This window comes from Meleagris gallopavo, chromosome Z (assembly GCF_905368555.1).
Source record: "Meleagris gallopavo chromosome Z, MGAL_WU_HG_1.1, whole genome shotgun sequence".
Classification (NCBI taxonomy): domain Eukaryota; kingdom Metazoa; phylum Chordata; class Aves; order Galliformes; family Phasianidae; genus Meleagris; species Meleagris gallopavo.
Genome location: NC_139435.1, coordinates 8,532,692 through 8,553,049, shown reverse-complemented (window position 1 = coordinate 8,553,049; position 20,358 = coordinate 8,532,692). Strand labels below are relative to the sequence as shown.

The 20,358-nt window shown below is 49.5% G+C and overlaps 1 protein-coding gene across 2 annotated transcripts in view; it reads right to left on the bottom strand.

Annotated features, from left to right (window-relative positions):
* Nucleotides 1–20,358, bottom strand: part of CNTFR (ciliary neurotrophic factor receptor) — a 169,299-nt gene that overhangs the window by 41,618 nt on the left and 107,323 nt on the right. For both annotated transcript variants that reach the window (XM_085213734.1, XM_085213733.1), the window contains one exon: nucleotides 5,469–5,699. In XM_085213734.1, coding sequence (XP_085069860.1) covers nucleotides 5,469–5,699 — 231 coding nt within the window. The remainder of the gene's footprint in view (nucleotides 1–5,468; nucleotides 5,700–20,358) is intronic.

The window sequence follows — 20,358 nt, the reverse complement described above, 5'->3', positions numbered from 1 at the left end:
GGGCCGCCGGGGTGGGAGAGGGGATATTTTTATTGTTTCTGACACCGGCTGCCCCAGATTATCATATTTTATGCGGCGAGCCAAGGAAGCATCACTCTGCTATGCTGCAGCTGGGCAGGCTGCCGAGCACGGCGCAGGGAAGGATGGGAGAAGGCAGTGGTGTGCGGGTGTGTGCAATGCATGGGTGTGAGCATGCAAATGTACGTATGTGTGCAAACTGGGCCTGAGGGCACAGCTTCATCCATCCTCTCCCATGTGGCCACGGGAGAGAGATTGCCTGCTGCCACTGAAAGTGTTTTGTTTTTCTAGCCCAGCTCCTAATCCAATTAGCACTAATTGCATTTGAGAGTGTAGCTGGGCTTTTTGGTGGGGTATTTTTTGGCCTGCTGCTTAAAAAGCTGGGATGGTGACTTGAATATCATAACCAACTTGCCTTTGGGCCAAGACCCAAAATCAGGGTGCAGGCAGCAAAGTTCCTCCTTTTAGTTTTCCCAGCCATGAGCGAACAGCAAAGTGGGGCATGCAGACAGCCTGCATGGCCCATGAAATGAAGCTGCACTTCTACAAATGAGGCTCTCCTGCAATCTGATCAGCCCCATGTGCTATCATGGGATCTTAGAGAATGGCTTGGGTTGGAAGGGACCTTAAAAGCCCTCCCAGCCCCAGCTCCTGCTCTGGGCTGTTTGCCCTCCACCAGATGAGGCTGCCCAGGGTCCTATTAAGAGGAGAAGCTTGAATGCTTCCAGGGATGTGGGAATAGCCCTTTGCTCACCTCTGCATCCCCCAGTGCAACAGACTTTTACAGAAAAACACACAGTCATAATGCTGACAGATTCTGGGTGCATCTCCTGATGCTGGAACACCAGCAGCCACATGCTTTGATTTATTAGTGCTATCCTGAGTGTGGTTTTGCTCCAGGTCGATGCATTTCTGCCTGGGTGCAGCCAACTGAGTGCTGCTCTCAAGGGGCAGAAAGGATGTGGGTGCCCAGTTTGGAAGGAGAGAAGGACAGTGCTGGTGCTGCCAGCTGGCCCTGGTACCCAGCAGGTACTGCTGTATTTTACTTGCCACTGCCATATTTAACTTGCTGCTCTTGAAATAGCCTCAAGTTTACATGGCCACGGGAAAGGATTGGCTAAACTCATGGGGGAAAAATCCATCAAAAAGGCTTTTAGACAAAAACAATCCCTATATCACAGATCACTGAACATGAGAAGGAAAATATTTGCACACACTGACCCTACACCAGCGAGAGCACCAGACTAACTCCATGCACCTTCACACCGGTGGCTGAGGGCATGGGTGCACAATCAGTGCAATTTTTCACACCAAATCAACCCCCAAAGAAGACTGGGCAGAGAGCCACCTCATGGAGTCAGTGCCCATCGTGGGATGCTCACACCTGCCTGCTGCTCCATTCTGAGCTGAGGAAACAGAGAGGAACATGTCACGTTGTAAGACTGTTACCTCCTTTGTTTCTTCATCGTGGATGGATGAAAAAGAGGAAAAAAAACATGTTACACACACACACACAAAAAAAAAAAAGAAGCATACTGCAGTCCAATCCTCCAGTTGCAGCTGGAGCCCAGCTGGGAGGAAAGGGACTTCTAAGGCAGAGAGAAGGGAGGCTCTGATTATTTATTAGTGGCCGCTGTTTGATCGCTCGCTAATCAGGCCAGAGAACACACTCGGGCTCTCTCGTCCTCCCCGCTCACATGTGGTTCCTGTTGCTTTGCCCCATCCCTCCCTGCCCCCCCCACTCCCCCCCCCCCTTCTGGTTTTGCTTTGTTTGTTTTTCTGTTAATTTGGTTGTTTTTCCATGTCGTTTTCTGTCAAACCGCATGTTTTTTCCCTTTCTCTTGCCAGCCACTGCAGTGACAGATACTACAGTAAGTAAGTAAGCCTGGAGCCTGCCCACCTCCCATCGCTGCAGGCAGGAGCTGGGTGGGCACGTGGTCTCACATCCCCATCCCACAGCCAGCATCCCAACTTGCATCCCTGCCATAGGGAATTTGTCAGCGATGGAGCGAGCAGGGCGCTCCGGCATCCCAGGACAGAGGGGCCAGAGGAGTGCAGACGCCATCAAGCAGGGCATGGAGACAAGGTTAGATGGGAGAGAAAGGATGGACGCCCACCCGGCTGCTGCCTCCCTCCCCTGTTTGCACACAAGGCCTCCCCACTCCCATGTGCACTCTCCAGCTTCTGGCAGCCTCTCCACAGTGCGTTTCCACTCCTCTCTGGCCCATTAGCAGTATTTTTATAACATTCTGTAATGCACGGAGCCGTGTGCCAAACCTCAAGAGCGCATTATTTCCCAACGTCTTTGTTACATCCATCCACAGGCCCTCAGGCTGCAGCTCATGGAGGTAGCCAGGAGCCTGGTACCCAGAGCCCCGCAAAGCCCACGGCTCCATTGCTCACTGCTTCCAGCCCATGCTCAGACACCCACCAAGCTCCAGGCTATGGGGAAGACTATTGGAGATATGCATTGCGGTTGCCCTCCTATGGCTCACCTCATGCTCAGTTGTCACCCTTGATGAAAGGCTGAAAAGCTACACATTGCTGCCCAAAGCCCTCTGGAAGAAGCTGTCCCAGAGAAATGCCACTGTCCCCCCAGATGTTGTGTGCCTAGTGGATGGAACTCCCACATATAAAAATGCCTTTTGCTCCTTCCTGCTCTCCCAAGTGGGCTCTCCATGTCTCAGTCACTCCAACCCTGGACACACACTGTCCCCACCGTCTGTGCGCCAGCATCCCTGTGTCTGCAGCTATGGGACAGGCAGGCTATCACAAACCATCTGCACTCTGCTGGGTGCTGCAGAGCTCTTGGCCACAGCCCCCACGAGTTGGACCTAGATATCAAATCCCATCCTTAAGACCAGATTGTGCCACCTTCATGCTCTTTGTGCCTTTTGCCTCACTTGCATTCTGGCCCTTCCAGCATGAAGCTCTCACCCCAGAAGCCCCAGGGTCACCCCAAAGCCACGTTGTACCCGCACTCCCTCCTCCTCCTGGTCCAGAGCCACTATGTAAAACATAGCAGCACAGTCCGAAGGCTGATGCTGCAGATCCCCCATCCCTCCCAGCAGCTCCCCTTTCAGCACAATCTGATCCCCTTTAGCCATTTCCTAAGCTATGTTCCAACTCCCATACTAATCCACATTTTCTCTGGTTTAACTCATAATTTCCCATGTGGCATCATAACAAAATACTTCACTGAAGTCAAGATAGATTACATCGGCTGCATTTTGGGCCTAGGAAATCAGTTCTCTTATCAAAGAGAGCTATCAGGTTAATCTGCCATGATATATTGTTGGCAAGCCTCCGTATTATTTTCTCCTATTTTCCATTTGTCTCCATATCTGTAATTGCGCTTTCTCCTGAGCGCACTCTGTGACACTGTGGTTGGGATTTTTACTTTTCCCAAGCAAGGAGACATGCTGCTTTTCCCTATGTCCCCACTGGGTACCACCAATGACAGCCTCAGACACTAATGAACCTGGCTAATGACCACCTTCGGGTATTCTCCTCCCCTTTTTCCCCAGCATTGCTCAGGACCACGTTCTACCTCTGTTACTGCTAAGCTCCCCTCCGGCCTCCTTGCACAGCTCATTTCTCTCCTTGCTCTCTCTTTATTCATATAGCTAACACTGCTTTAATTTTGCTGCTCTGCCCTGCTAAAGACATGAAAATGCAGCCACAGGCCTGTTTTCACTTAACTTCCCATCCAATTTAAACGAGTCCAAGATTCTACAAATCACAGGTTCTCCTCTGTGGTCCTTGCAGGCACTCACCCTGCGTGCCCAGCTGAACACAGCAAACATCCCCACAATTATAAGCTACCATTGGGACGTTGCAAACCATGAGTATCTTCTCCAAGGATGCTCCCAAACCTGCTCTCCATAGCACCCTGCACATCTTGGGGTACCAACTGGCCCTGGACAGGGCAGGAAAGGGGAGCAGGGAGGGGCTGGGGGCAGCAGGGGTGCTGGGAAAAGACACTTCAGAGAGAACATTACATTAAATCCAGGCAATTAAATTAATTACCTCTAAAAGGGTCTCATCTGATTAGTTCTTTGCATACTTAATTGCATTAGAACACCGGGCACTCATTTATTTATTGCTCATGGCCCCTGTGGTGTGTGAGCGTGCCCTTCAGCTGCCCAGTGCCCAGCAGGGCCAGGAGTGGGCAGCAGACGGGAACAAGCCGTAATTGGAAACAGTGGGATTTCAGCTGTAATGCTGTGCACTTCCCATGGGTCCCAGCACGGACTGAGGGGGCTTACTATTAGCAAGGTGCTGAGCAGAGGTAAGAGTCATCTCAGAGTCTTAGTGATGCCACAGCTGCAGAGATGTTTGGAGACGAGTTCCCCTCGTTAGCTCTACATTTGGGCTGCAGACCCTACTTGGAATACCAGGTGTTGGTGGCACCCTGACCAGTAGTCCTGGATCACCACCTCAGACCAGTAACATGGCTAAGAAGTCTCTGGCCGCACACTTGCCTGCTGCATGCTATTAATTGCTATCTTCTCTGCTTCCACTTGCCCACTTGCCTGCTTCTCTCCTTGACATCCAGCTCCTTCCAGCATCCTTAGGCTGTGTGCCAGCATCCCTCCCATTAGACACCAGTACCACAAGGTCGACACCATGCAGCATTCCCAAAGCTTGGACCTACTGACACAGATGGCCCTTTCTATCCAGTTTGCAGGGCTTATGCATGATACAGGTAACCCTTCTGCCTGGCCCATGGTCTATGGCAGAGATGCATTTGCAGGGTGCTAAAGAAGAAAGCTTTGCCACATCTCCCACTCAAGGGAACAGCCACCTACAAAGCACTTCGGGGTCTTACAACTGGTACCTCTCAGCATCCTTTGCAGCAGCCCCCACCCTACCACCAGACATGCCAAACACTGCTCCCAGGTACCGCCAGCTCTCAGTTGCAAGTGTGAAAGCCACAGTTGCTATTAGCTGTACAAACATTGCAGCCCGCAAAACACACAGCTGCTGTCAACTATCAGCGTGGTGTGAAATACAGCACAGCTCTTATCTCCTGCCGTGAGACCTGTGAATCAGCGCATCTCTTGTTTAAGATATGCAAAATCCTGTGAAACATGCAGCTGTCCCCTACCACAGCCATGTACAGACCCCTTCCCACCCTCAGACAATGCTCCTTCTGCTGTACCATGGCACTGGGCTGGCTAGTGAAGCAGCATCCCTCCCGAAATTATTCTGTGGGCATCATTATCAGCTTTGACTCAAAGTTTGGAGCAGGAGAGGCTGATTCCAGCATCCTGCTGCTAGGATTCATACACCTCTGGCAGGCTGTGTTGCAGGGTGCAGCAGAAAACCACACATACTGATAGTATTGGGATTGGCGTGAATGGAGGGTGCGGTGAGGGGTCGGTATAGGAGCCAATGGTGTGGTTGTGTCCCCTGTTCCCCACAGTGTCATACAGCAGTGTGCTCACCTCCCACCCTAAGGTTGGTCTGGTACTTGAGGTGCCAGGAGGAGCCCTCGTAGCATGAGTACTGGCCGCTCTGTGTCAGGTCCACGTTCTTCAGGATCAGGTAGGACCCGTTCAGGTGGGAGTCATCAATGTCAGTGCCATTGGCCGTCCAGGTCACAGCTGCATCCCAGTCCATGGAGCCGCACTTCATGGTCACGTCGGCACCTACCCGCTCATACTGGATGTGGCTGTCTGTGAAGGAGAAAAGCAGGTGAGATCAGAGCCTGTGGGCTATCTTGGAAACAGGATCTTACCATGACCAGTAAGCATGGGAAGGACTGGAGCATGAGCTGACACAATGGCCAGGGAATTTAACATTCTCCCTCTGGTCCGGATAATAATTTATTTTGATCTTAGACCAGAGTATTGGAGTGGATCAGCTGGCAAGGACCAATGAACAGGGACTCATGGATCACATCTATCTCACAGAATCACAGAATTGTTAAAGTTGGGAAAGATCTCTCAGATGATTTAGTCCAACCCATTACCACCATGCCCACTAACCATGACCCTCAGCAACATATCTACACAGTTCTTGAACACATCCAGGGACAGTGACTCTATCACCGCCTAGGACAGCCTGCTGCAATTCATCACAAGACTTTTGAGAAGAAATTTTCCTAGTATGCAACCTGAACCTCATCTGGCAGAACTGAAGGCCAATCCCCCTCATGCTATCATTGTTACCTGGGAGAAGAAGCTGACCCCACTTTGCCACAGCCTCCTTTCAGGGAGTTGCAGAGAGTGATAAGGTCTTCCCTGAACCTCCTCTTCTCCAGACTGAACAATACCAGCTCCCTCAGCTGTTCCTCCTAAGACCTGTGCTCCAAACCCTTCTCTGGATATGCTCCAGAGCCTCAAAGTCATTCTTATAGTGAGAGGCCCAAAGCCAAACACAGTATTCAAGGTGTGGTCCTATCAGTGCTGGTGATAGGATGATGATAGGATGCTTTCCTCCCATCATTACCTTTGAGAGGGCACAACAGGGCCACCTGTATGGCTCATTGGCAAAATGCCCCACAGAACATCCAGCTGTTTGTGTCAACAAGTCACTGCCACTCCTGCACCCTCTTGTCTCATTGCAAGACATAGACCAAATGCACACATCAGAAATTCCCAGGGGAGAGAGGTGACAAGAGCCCCAAGACAGAGCCCCAAGACTTGTCATTAGCAAGCTTTGAGTTATTTACTAGCTGAAGTGGGAAGTGGGCAGCTGCCTTCAATTCCCTGCCTAGCAAATGAGGTGGGAGGATTTCAGCTTACCTGTGCCATGCCTTGGAAAGGGGCAGCTGCTTGGCACATGCTATGCTGTTTATCTCCCTGCCTCTTTTTTTTTTTTTTTTTTTCTCTCTACAATAACACGATGCCCTGCTGAGCTGTTTGATTTAGCATCTCATGAGTGCAGCAACACAGCTCATTGGGCACCAGCTGCCTAATTGAATTTTCTCAGGTTTCTGGACAGGAGTTCGAGCCGACATTCATTAATGATACTTGGCAATTGAATCTTTCCTGTGCTGCTACACGGGTTGTTCTCTAAGCTGTATGTGGCAAGGGTGAAAACATTTTTGTGAATGTATCATACTGGGTGAAGCAGGATGGGGATTGAGCAGGATGTGAGCATCTCCTTCTAGGTTTCATCTGTTCGTTCAGGTCTCAAAATATTCCTGGATTTCCAAATCACTTTTGACAAAGTGCCCCACTCGGGCTCCCAGGGAAACCAAGTATCCCTGAACTCAAGGAGAGTCCTCGCAAGGATTTATAGCTGCTAAAGGTCAGGAGAACAAAGGTGAGAAGAAGCAGTCAGGCTTGGCCGAGGAAGACGTCACCAGTGAGCTTTGACAGAGCTCAGAGCAGGACCTGAGCAGCCCAGCTCACTCATAACTCATGGGTCAAGGCAGTGTGAGCAGACAACTGAGGCTGTCAGGGCAGCAAAGTTAAAGCTGGGGGCAAAAGCATCCCAAAGGGCATCGCAGTACGCATTGTGTCGATGAACACACAAGGAAGCAGATCTTCCTGCCCAGTCATGGCTCCAGATTAGCTTCAGCCTCCATGGAAACGTATCTTGGAGTGATTGTGTTCCTGACATCAGCTCAGTGGCAATCAAAGATGCAAATGCAACGTTAAGAATTATTAAGAACGGGATTGAGAATGGGAAGTAGTGTACCCTAGAAGCAGCACACAAATCTGAGCCTGTACCATTAAGATGAAAATGGAGCAGAGGAAGGAAATGTGAGAGAACAAAGGTTGAAAGCAGCCTCTGTTTAAGGGATGGCTTGACAGACTCAATCTCTTCATCCCTGCAATCAGACCCTGGTTGGAGGCGTGATAGACACCTGAGCGGCACTGAATGACATGAGGAGGATGAATAGAGAAGGACCGCCGGCTCTTTCTCCTAATAAAATAATTAAGGGGCAGGAAATGAAAGTAAGGAAAAGAAAGCGCTTTTTCTCACAAGGTGTGATTAAATTAGAGAAACCCACATCCATCTGTTGCTGTGAATGTCAAAATGGAGGGGAAAACAGTGATTAAATGAATCCATAGCAGAGGACTCCACCCATGGTGGAGATGCACCAGTGAGGCTGATGGTAGCCAACAGTGGGGAGGGATGGGAGAAGCACTCCAACACTTTTCCTACTCCTTTCTCTCCATATATCAGCTCCTATGTCCTGCTGGCAGGTGGAACAGAGGCTACACAAACCTATAGTTTGTTTTCAGCGTCTTAAAAAAGCTTACTGATAGGCAGAAAGAAGGAAAAAACATCCCAGCCAAGGAGACTGTAGGAGACTGTGTGAGGAGGAATAGCTGGAATGGGCACAGAAAAATGGGCTGATAGGTAGAAGCGTGGAAGGAGATGGATGGGTGGGCAGATGAACGAGTGTGTGCTTGCAGACAGATGGATAGTTGGCTGGATGGGCGCAGCTGGGATGGAGTGAAGCGTATGAAGAAGAAATGATGGATGACTCTGTAAGTGGATGGATGGATGAGTGTATGTGGGGATGCAGAGATGTAAGAGGATTGAGGTCTAAGCATGTAAGCATCTGGCTGGCTGGCTGTGTGTGAGGATGGAGGGATGAACAGACAGATGGGTGGGTGAATGCTTGGGTGGGCGGTTGGAAGGAGGGAGAAAAGGATCAATGAACGGCAGTGGGTGTGGGTGTATGGTTGGCTGTTCAAATGGCTGGGTAGATGGATGGATGGACAGATGACTAGGCAGATGGGCAGATGCATATAGATCACAGACCTCCAGTATGAGGTCTTACTCAGGTTCTCCTCTATTATTTTCTTGTGCACAAAGAAAAGACATTTTGCTTTCCCCTTTCCTGCTGGCTCACAAAAAGCCATTAGTCCTCCTGTCCTCACACCCAGAGACCTGCTGGGCAGAGACAGATGCCGAGAGATGCAGCATCACCCACCAGCCCTGCAGGAAGAAAAGCTCGTTGCAGCAATGGGCCAACAAAGCTGCCTAACTGGTGCCTAGGAGAACGGGTCGGGTCAGAGTAAAGCTCTGGGGTTCCCAGCCCTGCTTCTTGGGACTGCGAATGAGGACTTGTCTGCAGATGGGGATGTCAGGACTAGGCTGGGAATGGGGGTAAAGGCAACTTGAATTATTTCCTATTTATTCTTAAACACAGCACAAACACGCTGGCATGCATTCAGAAAGGCTGAGGGAGACTTTCCTGGAAGACAGGTCTTTGAAAGCAATACTCCTTCCCAGGGCAATGATTTAAGGCTCTTGACGAAGAAGAAATCCAAAGCACAGTAACAGAGTAGGCAGTTCCCTCAGACAGCTCCTTACTGGAGCTGATCCAGGTCCCGAGATCCCTCCTGTCCCAGCCCACCCAGCCTCATCAGCATGTGAATGTGTGACACCCTGCTGGCAAGTATCACCTCCTTTTGTCTGTCTTGAGCCGCAGACATCAGTATTGCTTTTGGATAAGAACAGTGAGAGCAGTCAAGCCTTTCTAGGGAGACTCCAATTTCCCTCTGTCTGGGCATGGGCAGGATCCCACCTGAGGGATCCAAAGTATTTTTTTGGGACAGACACAAGCGTTCTGCACCCACTGCACTCTTCTGTGCATGGTCTTTGGCTCTGCCCCTGTGGATGGGGAAACTGAGGCAGTGAGAAAAGGACACGTACGCGTATGTAAGATGTGGATAACTTCTGCAGTGGGATGGAGAAACACATCTGTGCCTTAAGACAGAGGTATCTATCCTAAAGTTCTATCACTCCATTAGCCTACATACCTCCCACCCAGAGCTGTGTGCAAGCCTTGAGTAATAATCTGAGTGGATAATTAGATCTCTGTGTATGTATTCATAAATTATACATTTAATATTTACAAGGTGCTGGGGGTATGCTGAGAGCCTTCCAAGCAGATGAAGCAGTAGGGCCTCACACTCTGCAACTTCCCACTGTAAATGAGATCCCAATGTAAAACAATGGGATCAGTGGGATGTCTCTGGGTGTGCAGTGGCACAACCCTGTGCCCTCTCTCTTGCTCCAGCACCTTGTTAGGCAGTCAGCATATCATCAACCATGCTCAGGGATGCAAGTGGCTCTGCTCCCATCTGCAGCTTCATGGCCCCTTCCTGCCGTGGTGAAACAGTCACCTGCACTGGAGAGGGTTTCCCTACACCACCTCCCCAAAGCACATCCTACCCCTCATCTCCTCATACCTGTTCCCTTTGGTGCTGCTTGGTCTTTGCACAGCTCTCATTGCCAGCAGAAACCTTCCCTGCCAGAGGAAGGAATTTCATGCTTAAGGAGGCAGTTCTTCCACAAGTGATTTAAAACTAAATACATCTTTGTAAGGAAACAGGCATAATTAAGTGTCATTGATGTAGCCAAAGATATGGACCGTTCCAAGTTAATTTTGTCCATTAATGAAGAATTGCAGCAAGCAGAATCCGCATTTGTTTGCTCTACTTTGGTAAATCCCTGGAGTCAGCAGCTTTGCTTTCTTGACAAGAAAAAATAATTAGGAAGAAACTTTAATTAAGAGATAACAGATGGGTGCTAAAGGACTTGTACTCAATCACTTCTCGATAGCCTGGAAGCAGATCTCTGGAAGCAGGTTTGCTTTAGGGGCACTGCAAATGAGGCATTTTCCCTCTTTCCACCATGGTCAGCTCCTGGTCAGCTCCAGTCTGACCAGGCTCTGAGCACCCTGATCTCGCTGCGGATGTCCCTGTTCACTGCAGGCAAGTTGGATCAGATGGCCTTTAGAGGTCCTTTCTAACTCAAACAACCCTACGATTCCACAACTCTTTCCTTAGGTGCCCTATTTCTTCTGCCCAAGCTCTGGGATTATAAGCATTCTCCTTGCCAGGAGAGGTCGAGCAATGCCTCTCCCTCCATCCTAAGGCAAAGGGAAGGCGGGCTGTTCCTTGCAGGCTCAGGTTCCTTGGCCCAGCATGCAGGGTGACACAGAAAGGAAGGGTTCAGAGGGCGAGAGGGGGACAAATGGCAATAGGGACAACAAATGCATGGTAGAGAAACCCCACTGGCAGCACAAAGCTGTGTGTGCTTGAGCTCTCCCCCTCTGTGGCCAGGTGACAGGAGTTAGCGCGACGGATGAATTACAGGCTTGTTTTCTGCTTCTGCTTTTTCCTGCCAACAGGACAAATAACTTAGGCCACAAAAGAGTGCTTAGATCAGGCTTTTCAACGCCATTTAAGAGGAAATCAATAGCATTCAGAATTAGGTGCCCAAATCACAGCCGTAAACAGAAGAAAAGCCCATTGTGGTTCAGCAGCAGCACAAGGACGCCTGTATTTACCACGCACAGGGAAGAGGAAGAGGCAGATAGAGATGTTGGGCACCCAGGAGCTGCCAACAGAGCCTCCCCATTGCTCCTAGTTGCACCCACCCTTGAGCAGCAGTCTCCCTTGGAGCACAAACACTGGGGCAGCCCCACTCCTACCCTGTCCTGCTGCGGGCTGTGCTTTGCACCAGGCAGTATGGTGCCTAACTAACAGGGTTGTTTTTTTTTTTATTAGCACAGAATTACGGAAGTCAGAGGCGTAAAAGACCTGTTGGGTCCCACTCAGTCCATCCTCCTTCTGCCAAGACAGTATTGGTCCCTGCAGCATATTTACTATTTCTCCGGTCTAATTTTACATACTGTACAATCTGTGCAGTGCCAAGTTACAATCCCTGTGTGAGAAGCAGTGCTCTCAATTTCCAGACTCTTGGGTGTGTAAAATCACAACCGCGATGTTAAATTAACTTTTTTTTTTTTTTTTTTTTTTTTTTGCATTTAATCATTTAATAGCTCTAAAATTCAGCCCCTCAGGCTCTCTCTGCTGTCTGTTGGCTTGGCTTTTGCCTGCTGTAGGCCAGTGGCTCATCGTTGCTTGATGCAATGCTCACACCCCTGGGTGGATCAGCAGCAGCTGGGCTTAAAGCTGGAGCTGCTGCAACTTAACTTGTGAACTTCTGCATCCTGAGCTGGAAAAACTCCTCTACGGCCTCAACCACACGTATGGGAGACTCGGCTTCGTAGGGATGAGGCACGAGGCCAGGACTGTGATGAGTGACAGCATCGGTGGACAACAGAAGGGCACCTGATGTCATCTACCTGGGCTTGTGCAAGGCATTTTATATGGTCCCACATCATATCCTTATCTCTAAATTGGAGAGAGACAGATTTGAAGGGTGGGCTTCTAGGTGGGTAAGGAATTGATTGGGTGACTGCAGCCAGAGGGTTGTAGTCAACAGATCTATGTCCTTGTGGTGTCACGTCACTGGAGGACTGACATTTTACACAGATTAACATTGACAGGAGAAGGGGGAATGGCTTTAAACTAAAGGAGGGAAGATTTTGGTTAGATATTCAGAAGAAATTCCTCAGAGGGCAGTGAGGCCCTGACGCTGCTGCCCAAAGAGCTGTGGTGCCCTATCCCTGGAGGTGCTCAAGGCTGGGTTGGATGGAATCCTGGGCAGCTGAGTTGGTGGGGGCAACCAGCCCATGGGGTGGAGATCCTGATGATCTCTAAAGTCCCTTCCAACTTAAGCTACTGTACAATTCTATGATTCTATTACCAAAAAATGATGTCCTATGCCTGGGAATGCCCAAGAGAAATGCTAACACTTCTTCCTGCACCCATAAACAACCAGAGTTGAGACCCCAGGACGTGTTTCTAACCAATGGAGGGATTTCTTCCCCCTGCATCAGCCCCAAGATTCAGTTTCCTCTTGAACAGAGGAACCGACATTTTCACCATCCTTGGAGATGTTCAAGAAAAGTGGAGATGTGGCTCTGAGGGATGGTTAGCGCGCATGGTGGGAGTGGGCTGACAGTTGGACTAGATAACCATCTTTTTCAATCTTAAAGACTCCACGATTCTATGCTGCCAGCGCAGGATGCACACATGAGGAGGTAAAGATGCTGATACAATGGGAAGCATTTTCCCAACACTCATCCTGTTTTTCTTCTGACTCAGTCGTCATCAGTCATTTCTCCGAGCAACACTTGTACTCCTGTAGCCTAGATGATTTCAAAGCAATATTAATAATAAAGCAACAATCTACTCTGCCCATGAGGGACTGTATTAACAATTAAGCCAAGGTCTCAGGATCTGCTTGTGTAATAAGAAGATATTACATTTGCATTTCATGCCTTTCACTCCAAAGGGTGCTCAACCAAAGCCAAGCCTAGAAGCGATGAGCAGTGCTGAGCCATGCACAGCTGGGAAGCTGCATCCTAACAGACACACGAAGCATCTTCTAGGTGCAGCCCCGTCAGGATACTAGACCCATAGCCTGCCACAAAGAGCTATGCTGCCATGAGAGAGATAAAGGGAGATGGATGCCTGCAGCAAGAGACCGCAAGTGCCAGCTGCTTTGCAGCTAGCAGGTAGAGACTTTGCAGGTTGACTCATGCAGAGGTGCACACATAAAATTTCAATCACCTTTTTAAAAAAAAGGGGGGGGAAAGCCAAAATGCTCCCCATTACACAGATAAGCATTTCAAAGCAGACCCAGCAGCAGACTGGTGGCAGAGACCCGCATCCATCGCATAGAGCCCCAGGCAGCTGAGCACGATTTCTCTTTGATGCTAACTGCTTCTCCACTTCTGGAAGCACCTCCTGTCTACATAGCCTTTCCTCTCCTCTGCTCACCGCTATTCCCTCTCCATACAGACAGTACTACAGCCCCTCAGACTAATCCCTTTGAAGGGAAACATGTTGCTGCTCTCAGAGTGCTCCTCCTGACCTCCAGTTAGTGATGCTGCAGCTTCACAGAGCTCTCCACTTGCAGGGTTTTTTATCCACTTTATTGTTGTTGTTTCTGCTTTTTTATATAGATTTATTTGTACGTGTGTGGTTGTTTTTTTTGTTTGGATTTTTTTTTGTTAGCTTTTTTCTGATTTCCCCCTTCTGCATTTGGGATGATGAGAAAGCATTAGTTTGGCTGCAGATATTTGCCCTTCAGTGACTTCAGTGAACTGCTCCTTTTTTCTACATTTCAACACCTAGAAGCATCAAGTGTCAAGCAAAATAAATACCAAAATGCCAACATGATCACTGAGTGAAACAAAAGCACATGCCCAGATTTCTGGAGAGCTCCTTGAAGTGGTGAAAGCATTTTCTGCAAGGGGATACATCAGCTCCAGGAAGAAGAGTGCAGCCCTTATCTGAAGGCACTCCTGAATTACAGCCACCATTAGCACAAGAGATACTTGAATTCTGGATTTTCTGCAAAACGTTTTGAATTCAGGTTCTGAAGCATTTAAAGGGCTCAAGAAAATATCCTTGGCTCCCAGTCAGCAAAGCACTTAGGCAAGCTCTTAACTTTCAGCATGTGTTTAAGTACCTTGCTGACTTGGGGCTTTTAACCCCAGCAAAAAGAAAGCAAGCAGGGGAGAAAAGCCAAAGGAAAAGTTCGTGTGTGTGTGTGTGGAAATCTCCAGACAAGCCGAAAAAATACGGGAATCTCTTCTGGAAAGTAGGAAAACAAATAATAATAATGACATGCTTTAAAATTAAACACTAGGGGAAGCTTTCTGAGGGGAAAAGGACTCCTAGAACAAATGGAGCGTTTCGCCGTAGCCTAACGCTGACTTTGCATGCTTCTTCAGCACGCTGAAATTATTTATTGCTTAAAAAAATGGTTTGGAAGAGGGAGGGGGAAGCTAAACGTAATGGGGGAGAGAAAAATGTTGGCTGGAGCAGCGAAAAAACATCTCTGAAATGAGTCGGCTGTGGGAGGCTGCTGTCAGGGGAGGGGGAAAGAGGGAAGAGGCAACGGGCAGTGATGGAAGAGCCATGAGCAGGAGCTGTGCGCATCCCTGCTGCATGGGCTCATGGGGAGGGAGGATCTCAGAGAGCCCAAAAGGAGAGAAAGGGCACAGGGAGGCAGCGACTCTGCCTTCAATCAATGCAAATCTATGCGTGCGCAGGCAGAAAGTGGCTTTTCCCCCACCTCATGCTGGAGGCCATGAATAGAAAACAATCTTTTCAACTCTGCTGGTCATCCCCCTTCTCTGCCGGTCACAGCGGCACTGGGCTCTACGCCTGTTTATTTTCTAAAGCAAAGCAAAAACAGGCTGGGAGCTGGGGCTGGCTGCAGCCCACACAGGGCGGTGGGGCTGGAGGGATGCTCTCAAAGCACCGACAGCACCCATCAGCCCTGGGGATGCCATGGGGAGGTTTGGGATAAGGCTGAGGTGCAGCTTTGGTGCAAAAGCATCAAATTCCAAAAATTCTCCAAAGTGGAAAAAAACAAAACAAAACAAAACAAAACAAAAAAACCACCGAAGAACCACCAGAAAGCTTGGGTTCCTTCAAAGTGAAACCAAAAGGGGTTTTGCACCTTTTAAACAGCCTGTTATGTTGTAGAAGGGCTTTAAAACCCTTCTGTGCAGAAGAGGTGTCAATTAAAACCATTTTTGAAAAATACCAAAAAGATACACTGCAGCCTCTTTCCACCTCTGTTTTTCTCCCCTTTTTCCTCTGATGAAGAAATATGGCTTTATGAAACATGAGGATGCTGACAGGACTTCATTTTCCAGTGGAAAATGGTTCCCTGGAGGATCTCCTCGGCAGCTCCGGGACATGCAGCAGCAGACAGAGCTCCAGAGGGGTTCGCTGCCAGAGGCTCTTCCCCACTGCTAGGCTGCAGACCCATGGGACAGGCAGGCAGCGAGAGGTGCCTTAGTGAGCTGACAACTCAGAGAGGAAACAAACAGAGGCACTGCATTACAAATGGGAGCCCAAGTCCTGAAATGAGATGAAGTGACTTGCCCAAATGGGTTTTGCTTCTCTCCCATGGCCCCGTGGCACCTGGCATATCAGGCTGCCCAGCTTCAGCTGTGCAAGAGACAGAGGAACTCAGTCCAAACCTGTCCCCAACATCATGCACCTGCTGATCTGCAACATGAAGCATCCTACAACACATTCACAGCATCACAGAACCTTAGAGGTTGAAAATGTCCTCTGGAGATCAAGTGCAAAGCCCTGCTAAAGCAGGTACCCTACAGAAAGGTGCAGAGGAGAGTCCAGGTGGGCACTGAGCATCTCCAGAGAAGATGACCACAATCTCTCTGCACAGCCTGTTCCTGAGCTCTGTCACTCTCATAGAAAAGAAGCTCTCTCTCATGTTCACATGGAACATCCTATGTTCCTATGCTCAAAATTCTGCCATATGTGCTTTCTTTCTTGGTAGGTTCTCACTGTACGGTCTTCACATTGAAGCTGTGATTTAGGGCAAGATAAACACTGGGACAGCATTAAATCCACTACCTGAATCCTGAAATATTCCTCCAGGGTCCGCATCTCAATGTCCTACTCGTGGATTGATAGGATGCCCACACCCATCTCTCCATGGCTGCCAAGAATGTAAGTAAGGAGAAATAAATGCAGGAATGCAAGGAGAACACTGACCAGCAGCATGAAAATGGCTGCGGTGATTGAATTGCTACACTTTGCTGCTTCCCCGAGCCGCAGCTCCCTTCTCTGCTGCTGGATGAAGTGCGATCAATGCTAATTAATTAAAGGCCAGAATCCACCAACCATTGTCACACTGAGTTCAGCGCTGTTCCTTGAATATTCAGGGCTCACACTCCAGCAAAGTGAGGAGGCAAAGATCAACCTCCAGCAACACGGGTAGAGAACAGAAGAAATTCAGTCTGCAAGCTGGGAGGACAGACAGCAGTGACCCTTTGCACATAGGGCTGAGAGCTGAAGGAGCTGCCAGAGTGGGGCAGATCTGATGTGCCCCAGCAAAGCAGTGCTGGCATGGTGGGTAGGGCAGTAAGTCAGCCTAGAGATGTCAGTGGTGTCAATCAATGGCTGGGTATTAAGGAAAAGTTCTTCACCTTGCCAAGGTGCAGAGCGTGGGAGGCACTGGAACAGACTGGCCAGGTCAGTGGCCACAGCCCTGAGCTCAAGGAGTACTTGGAGAATGACCTCAGACATAGGGTTTGAATTTTGGGTGGTCCTTTGTGGAGCCAGCAGGTGTACTTGGTGATCCTTGGATCCCTTCCACAGCTCAGAATATTTGGGGATTCTGTGAACAGTGAAGCTGGCAGAGCGTACGCCAACCAAAACCAAGCATCCTCCACCAGGACATCTTTTCTCTTGCCACTCAAAGGGTTGTGCTCTTCAGTGCTGGGAGAGGGATAGGTGCTAGAAAGCAAAGCTGGCAGAGACAACACCCCAGAGATACCTATGACATAAAGAGGTGTGGGAGGTTGGAACTAGACGATTTTGAGGTCTCTTCCAACCCAAGCCATTCTATGGCTCTAAGTACCAATAACATGAACAGAATCCCTTGGGAGCACAAGGGGAAATGATGTGGTGAGTCACTAGTACCAAGCAAGCCCACAGCTGTTTCTGGATTTCTTTCCCTCATCAAGAGGCTTGCATGATGCTCTACGAACTTGGAAACACCGGTGGGGACCCAAGCCCCCAGGTCTTCCACTGTCCTTTCCCTACACCACAAAGCAACACCTTCACTGAAAGCAAAAGGAGACAGGCACATCAGTCACCCTGTGCCGTTCACCATGATGGTAAAATTAATTTTCAGATCTACTGGCCACAGCAGGCAGGATGTGGTCGCATCACACCTTGCTGTGTGCCTCCATCCAGTCCAAAGAGCAGCCACAACGATGAGCTCAGCAGCCTCTCTCCACTCCTGAGCTGTGCCATTGCATTTTCCTGTTTTGTCCCAAGCCTTCCCAGTTCTCCCAGCAGCTGGCATGGGTTGTGGCAGCTCTCCAGCTCTCAATGCTGGCCAGGAGTAGAGACTTCCCATGGGAAATTGAGAGGTGGGAGTAGACAGACAGATGTCAACTTTGGGATTTGACACACTTGCTCCTACATGCCTTGGTTTCTCTCCAGCACTGCACGCACTCAGCTGGAGCAACCACAGCTCAGGCACAGCACCAGCACGGCAGGTCCCAACTCGCTGGGGTTTGCGGCTTGGCTGGGGCTGGAAGCTCTCTATGACTCATCCCAAGAAGTCCAGTGTTCACATTCCCTGGGGACTGCTCCATGCTGTGCTTCCTGTGACCCTGGGAGCATGAATGGAGCACGGCGCTCGTCTGAATAGGCGTGGGAGCACCAGGATGACCGCTGCAGCAGATCCCTGTGCACTGCCTGCACATGTATGCTCCTGTCTTTCTCCAGTGCAGAAGCACACTGCAGCATAGCAAAGTGCTCTTTCCTAGCCAGCAGAGCACACCTCGCTGTAGTCCAGCAAATTCAGCAGGGGCCAAGCAAGCTGTTCTGCATGCCGTAGCTCTGCTTTAGCTCTTGCATCCCAGCCAGCCCCTCGGTGTGACACTGCCATTGCTCTCCTGTCTACAAAGCACAAACTCTTTGTTGGCAGAAGTCCTCCAGGCTCCCAGCCTTGCAGGTCAGTGTTTTTCAGCTTGGGCGCTGCAGATCTCTGGCTGCTTGTAACACTCCAGAAGAAAAGAGAACTAAGAAGAGCCAGTCTGGATGGTTTGTATCAGCTAATAGTGATGTGCACTGGGGAAAGCACTCCAGGCTTTGCAAACTAAAAAAGCTAGGAAGGGCATCATGGTGTGCTGAACCTGGGATGAAGGGCAGCACATGGCTCTGCCAACTGCTGGCACCCTACAGCAAAGCTCTGCCCCATCCACGGGGATTTTTGCACCATGGATGGATGCATCCTGCCCGGGGCCAAGGACTAATCCTGCACAGTAGTGTATGCAGCAGTGCAAGGAAAAGGCTCCAGACTCTTCAGCTTCAATTAGCACCTGGTGGCACCTAAGCCTAAATAACAATCGTCTCCAGAAAATCCTAACCAAGAGATCAATGGTCTGTACATTGGGTAATACTGCAGTAACCCCTCCTGCCTCCATCACTGTCAATTGCTTTGCAGTCTCACTTCACTTCTCCACCTGATTGGCTTTGCTAGAGCACTCATTACAAGGTGACATGCATTGCTTTTCCTCTCAGTAACAAGCCTGCCACAGACCCTGCTCAATTCTTCTTCTTTTCCTTTTAATATGCCACAATTATATTGGCTTCTCTGCATGGATCCACTCCATTTAGTGCTGCCCAACACCGCTTATCCTGAAAGATGCTCTTTTCAGACACAGAACAGACTGCACATCTCGCAAGTTGCTCTTCTGCTCCTTCTGTACATATTGTGTACAGCATCTGCCCTCCTGAGCTCATTTCGAGATTCCTTCACCCTACTTCTACCCCAGCAAAACCCTCTTCTCAGAAAGCAGAGAGGAGGATGCCTGGTCTCAGTTTCTCACTGCAACTGTGCTCTTACTATCCAGGGCTTTGCTTGGACACTGCTGCATTCCCCTTTGCTAGGGCCCTGCAAGCGTTGCCCAGTGCCACCGTGCTTTGCTCCTTCATCCTGACCTGAGATGGGCTTTGTAGCACCAGGGCAGCCTGCAACCCAGGACTTCAGATTCCGGGAACCCTTAAAAAGGGAGAAACGCTCAGTGTCCCAGTGCTGGTGGGAGCAGGCTGCTGGCAGTGCAAGGTGCTGGCTTCTGGGGTGGCCATGTGCAACTTCCAAGGTGAGACCTTACCCAGCTTTTGCAGGCTGGCTCAAGCCAAACCCCCAGCATGCTTGGTTTCCACTTCAACTGTCTCCACTTCTGGTGGCCTTCACCAACAAGCATAAAAACAACAGACAAAACCCTTAGATGGGGACTTCTTCCTCCTTCACCAAAAAGAGATCAATGCTAGGATAGAGTCCATGGAAAGAGAAGTTCACAGCACAGCACGTTATCTGTGGGCAGAGCCTTGGTGTCCTGAGTGGCTGCTCATGCTTTCAGAGGGCCCTGGTAGCCTGGGGAACTCCTAGGGCTTCTTTTCTCAGGTGGAAACACCTCACTCAGAGCTCCTACAGGAGCTGAGTGAGTTGCAAAACCCAGTTCCTCTCTGTCAGCACTTTCCAATATGTCTAATGAAGTCTAAGAGGTTACTGAGACACAATTTTCCTTGCCACTGCCTGAACTAGTGAGTCCTAGCAGACTGTGATCCTCCTAACATCTTCTTTCTCTCATCACTGTAGTGGATGATCTTCCCCTGTTCTACGAGACTGCAGATTTACTTCTTCAAAACCTGCCAGATTCAAACCTTTTTTTTTTTTTTTTTTTTAAATCTTTAGCTTTGTGATTCACTTCAATACACCAGGTGATGGAGGCGTTCATATGTTAGTGTTACATATTTCTGAGATTTAAGTTGCCCAGAAAGATGGTGGATGCCCCATCCCTGCAGATGCTCAAGGTCAGGCTGGAAGGGCTCTGAGCACCTGATGGAGCTGTGGGTGTCCTTGCTCACTGCAGGGCAGTTGGACCAGGTGATCTTTAAAGGTCTTATCCGAAGCAAACAATTCTATGATGTCCTTCCC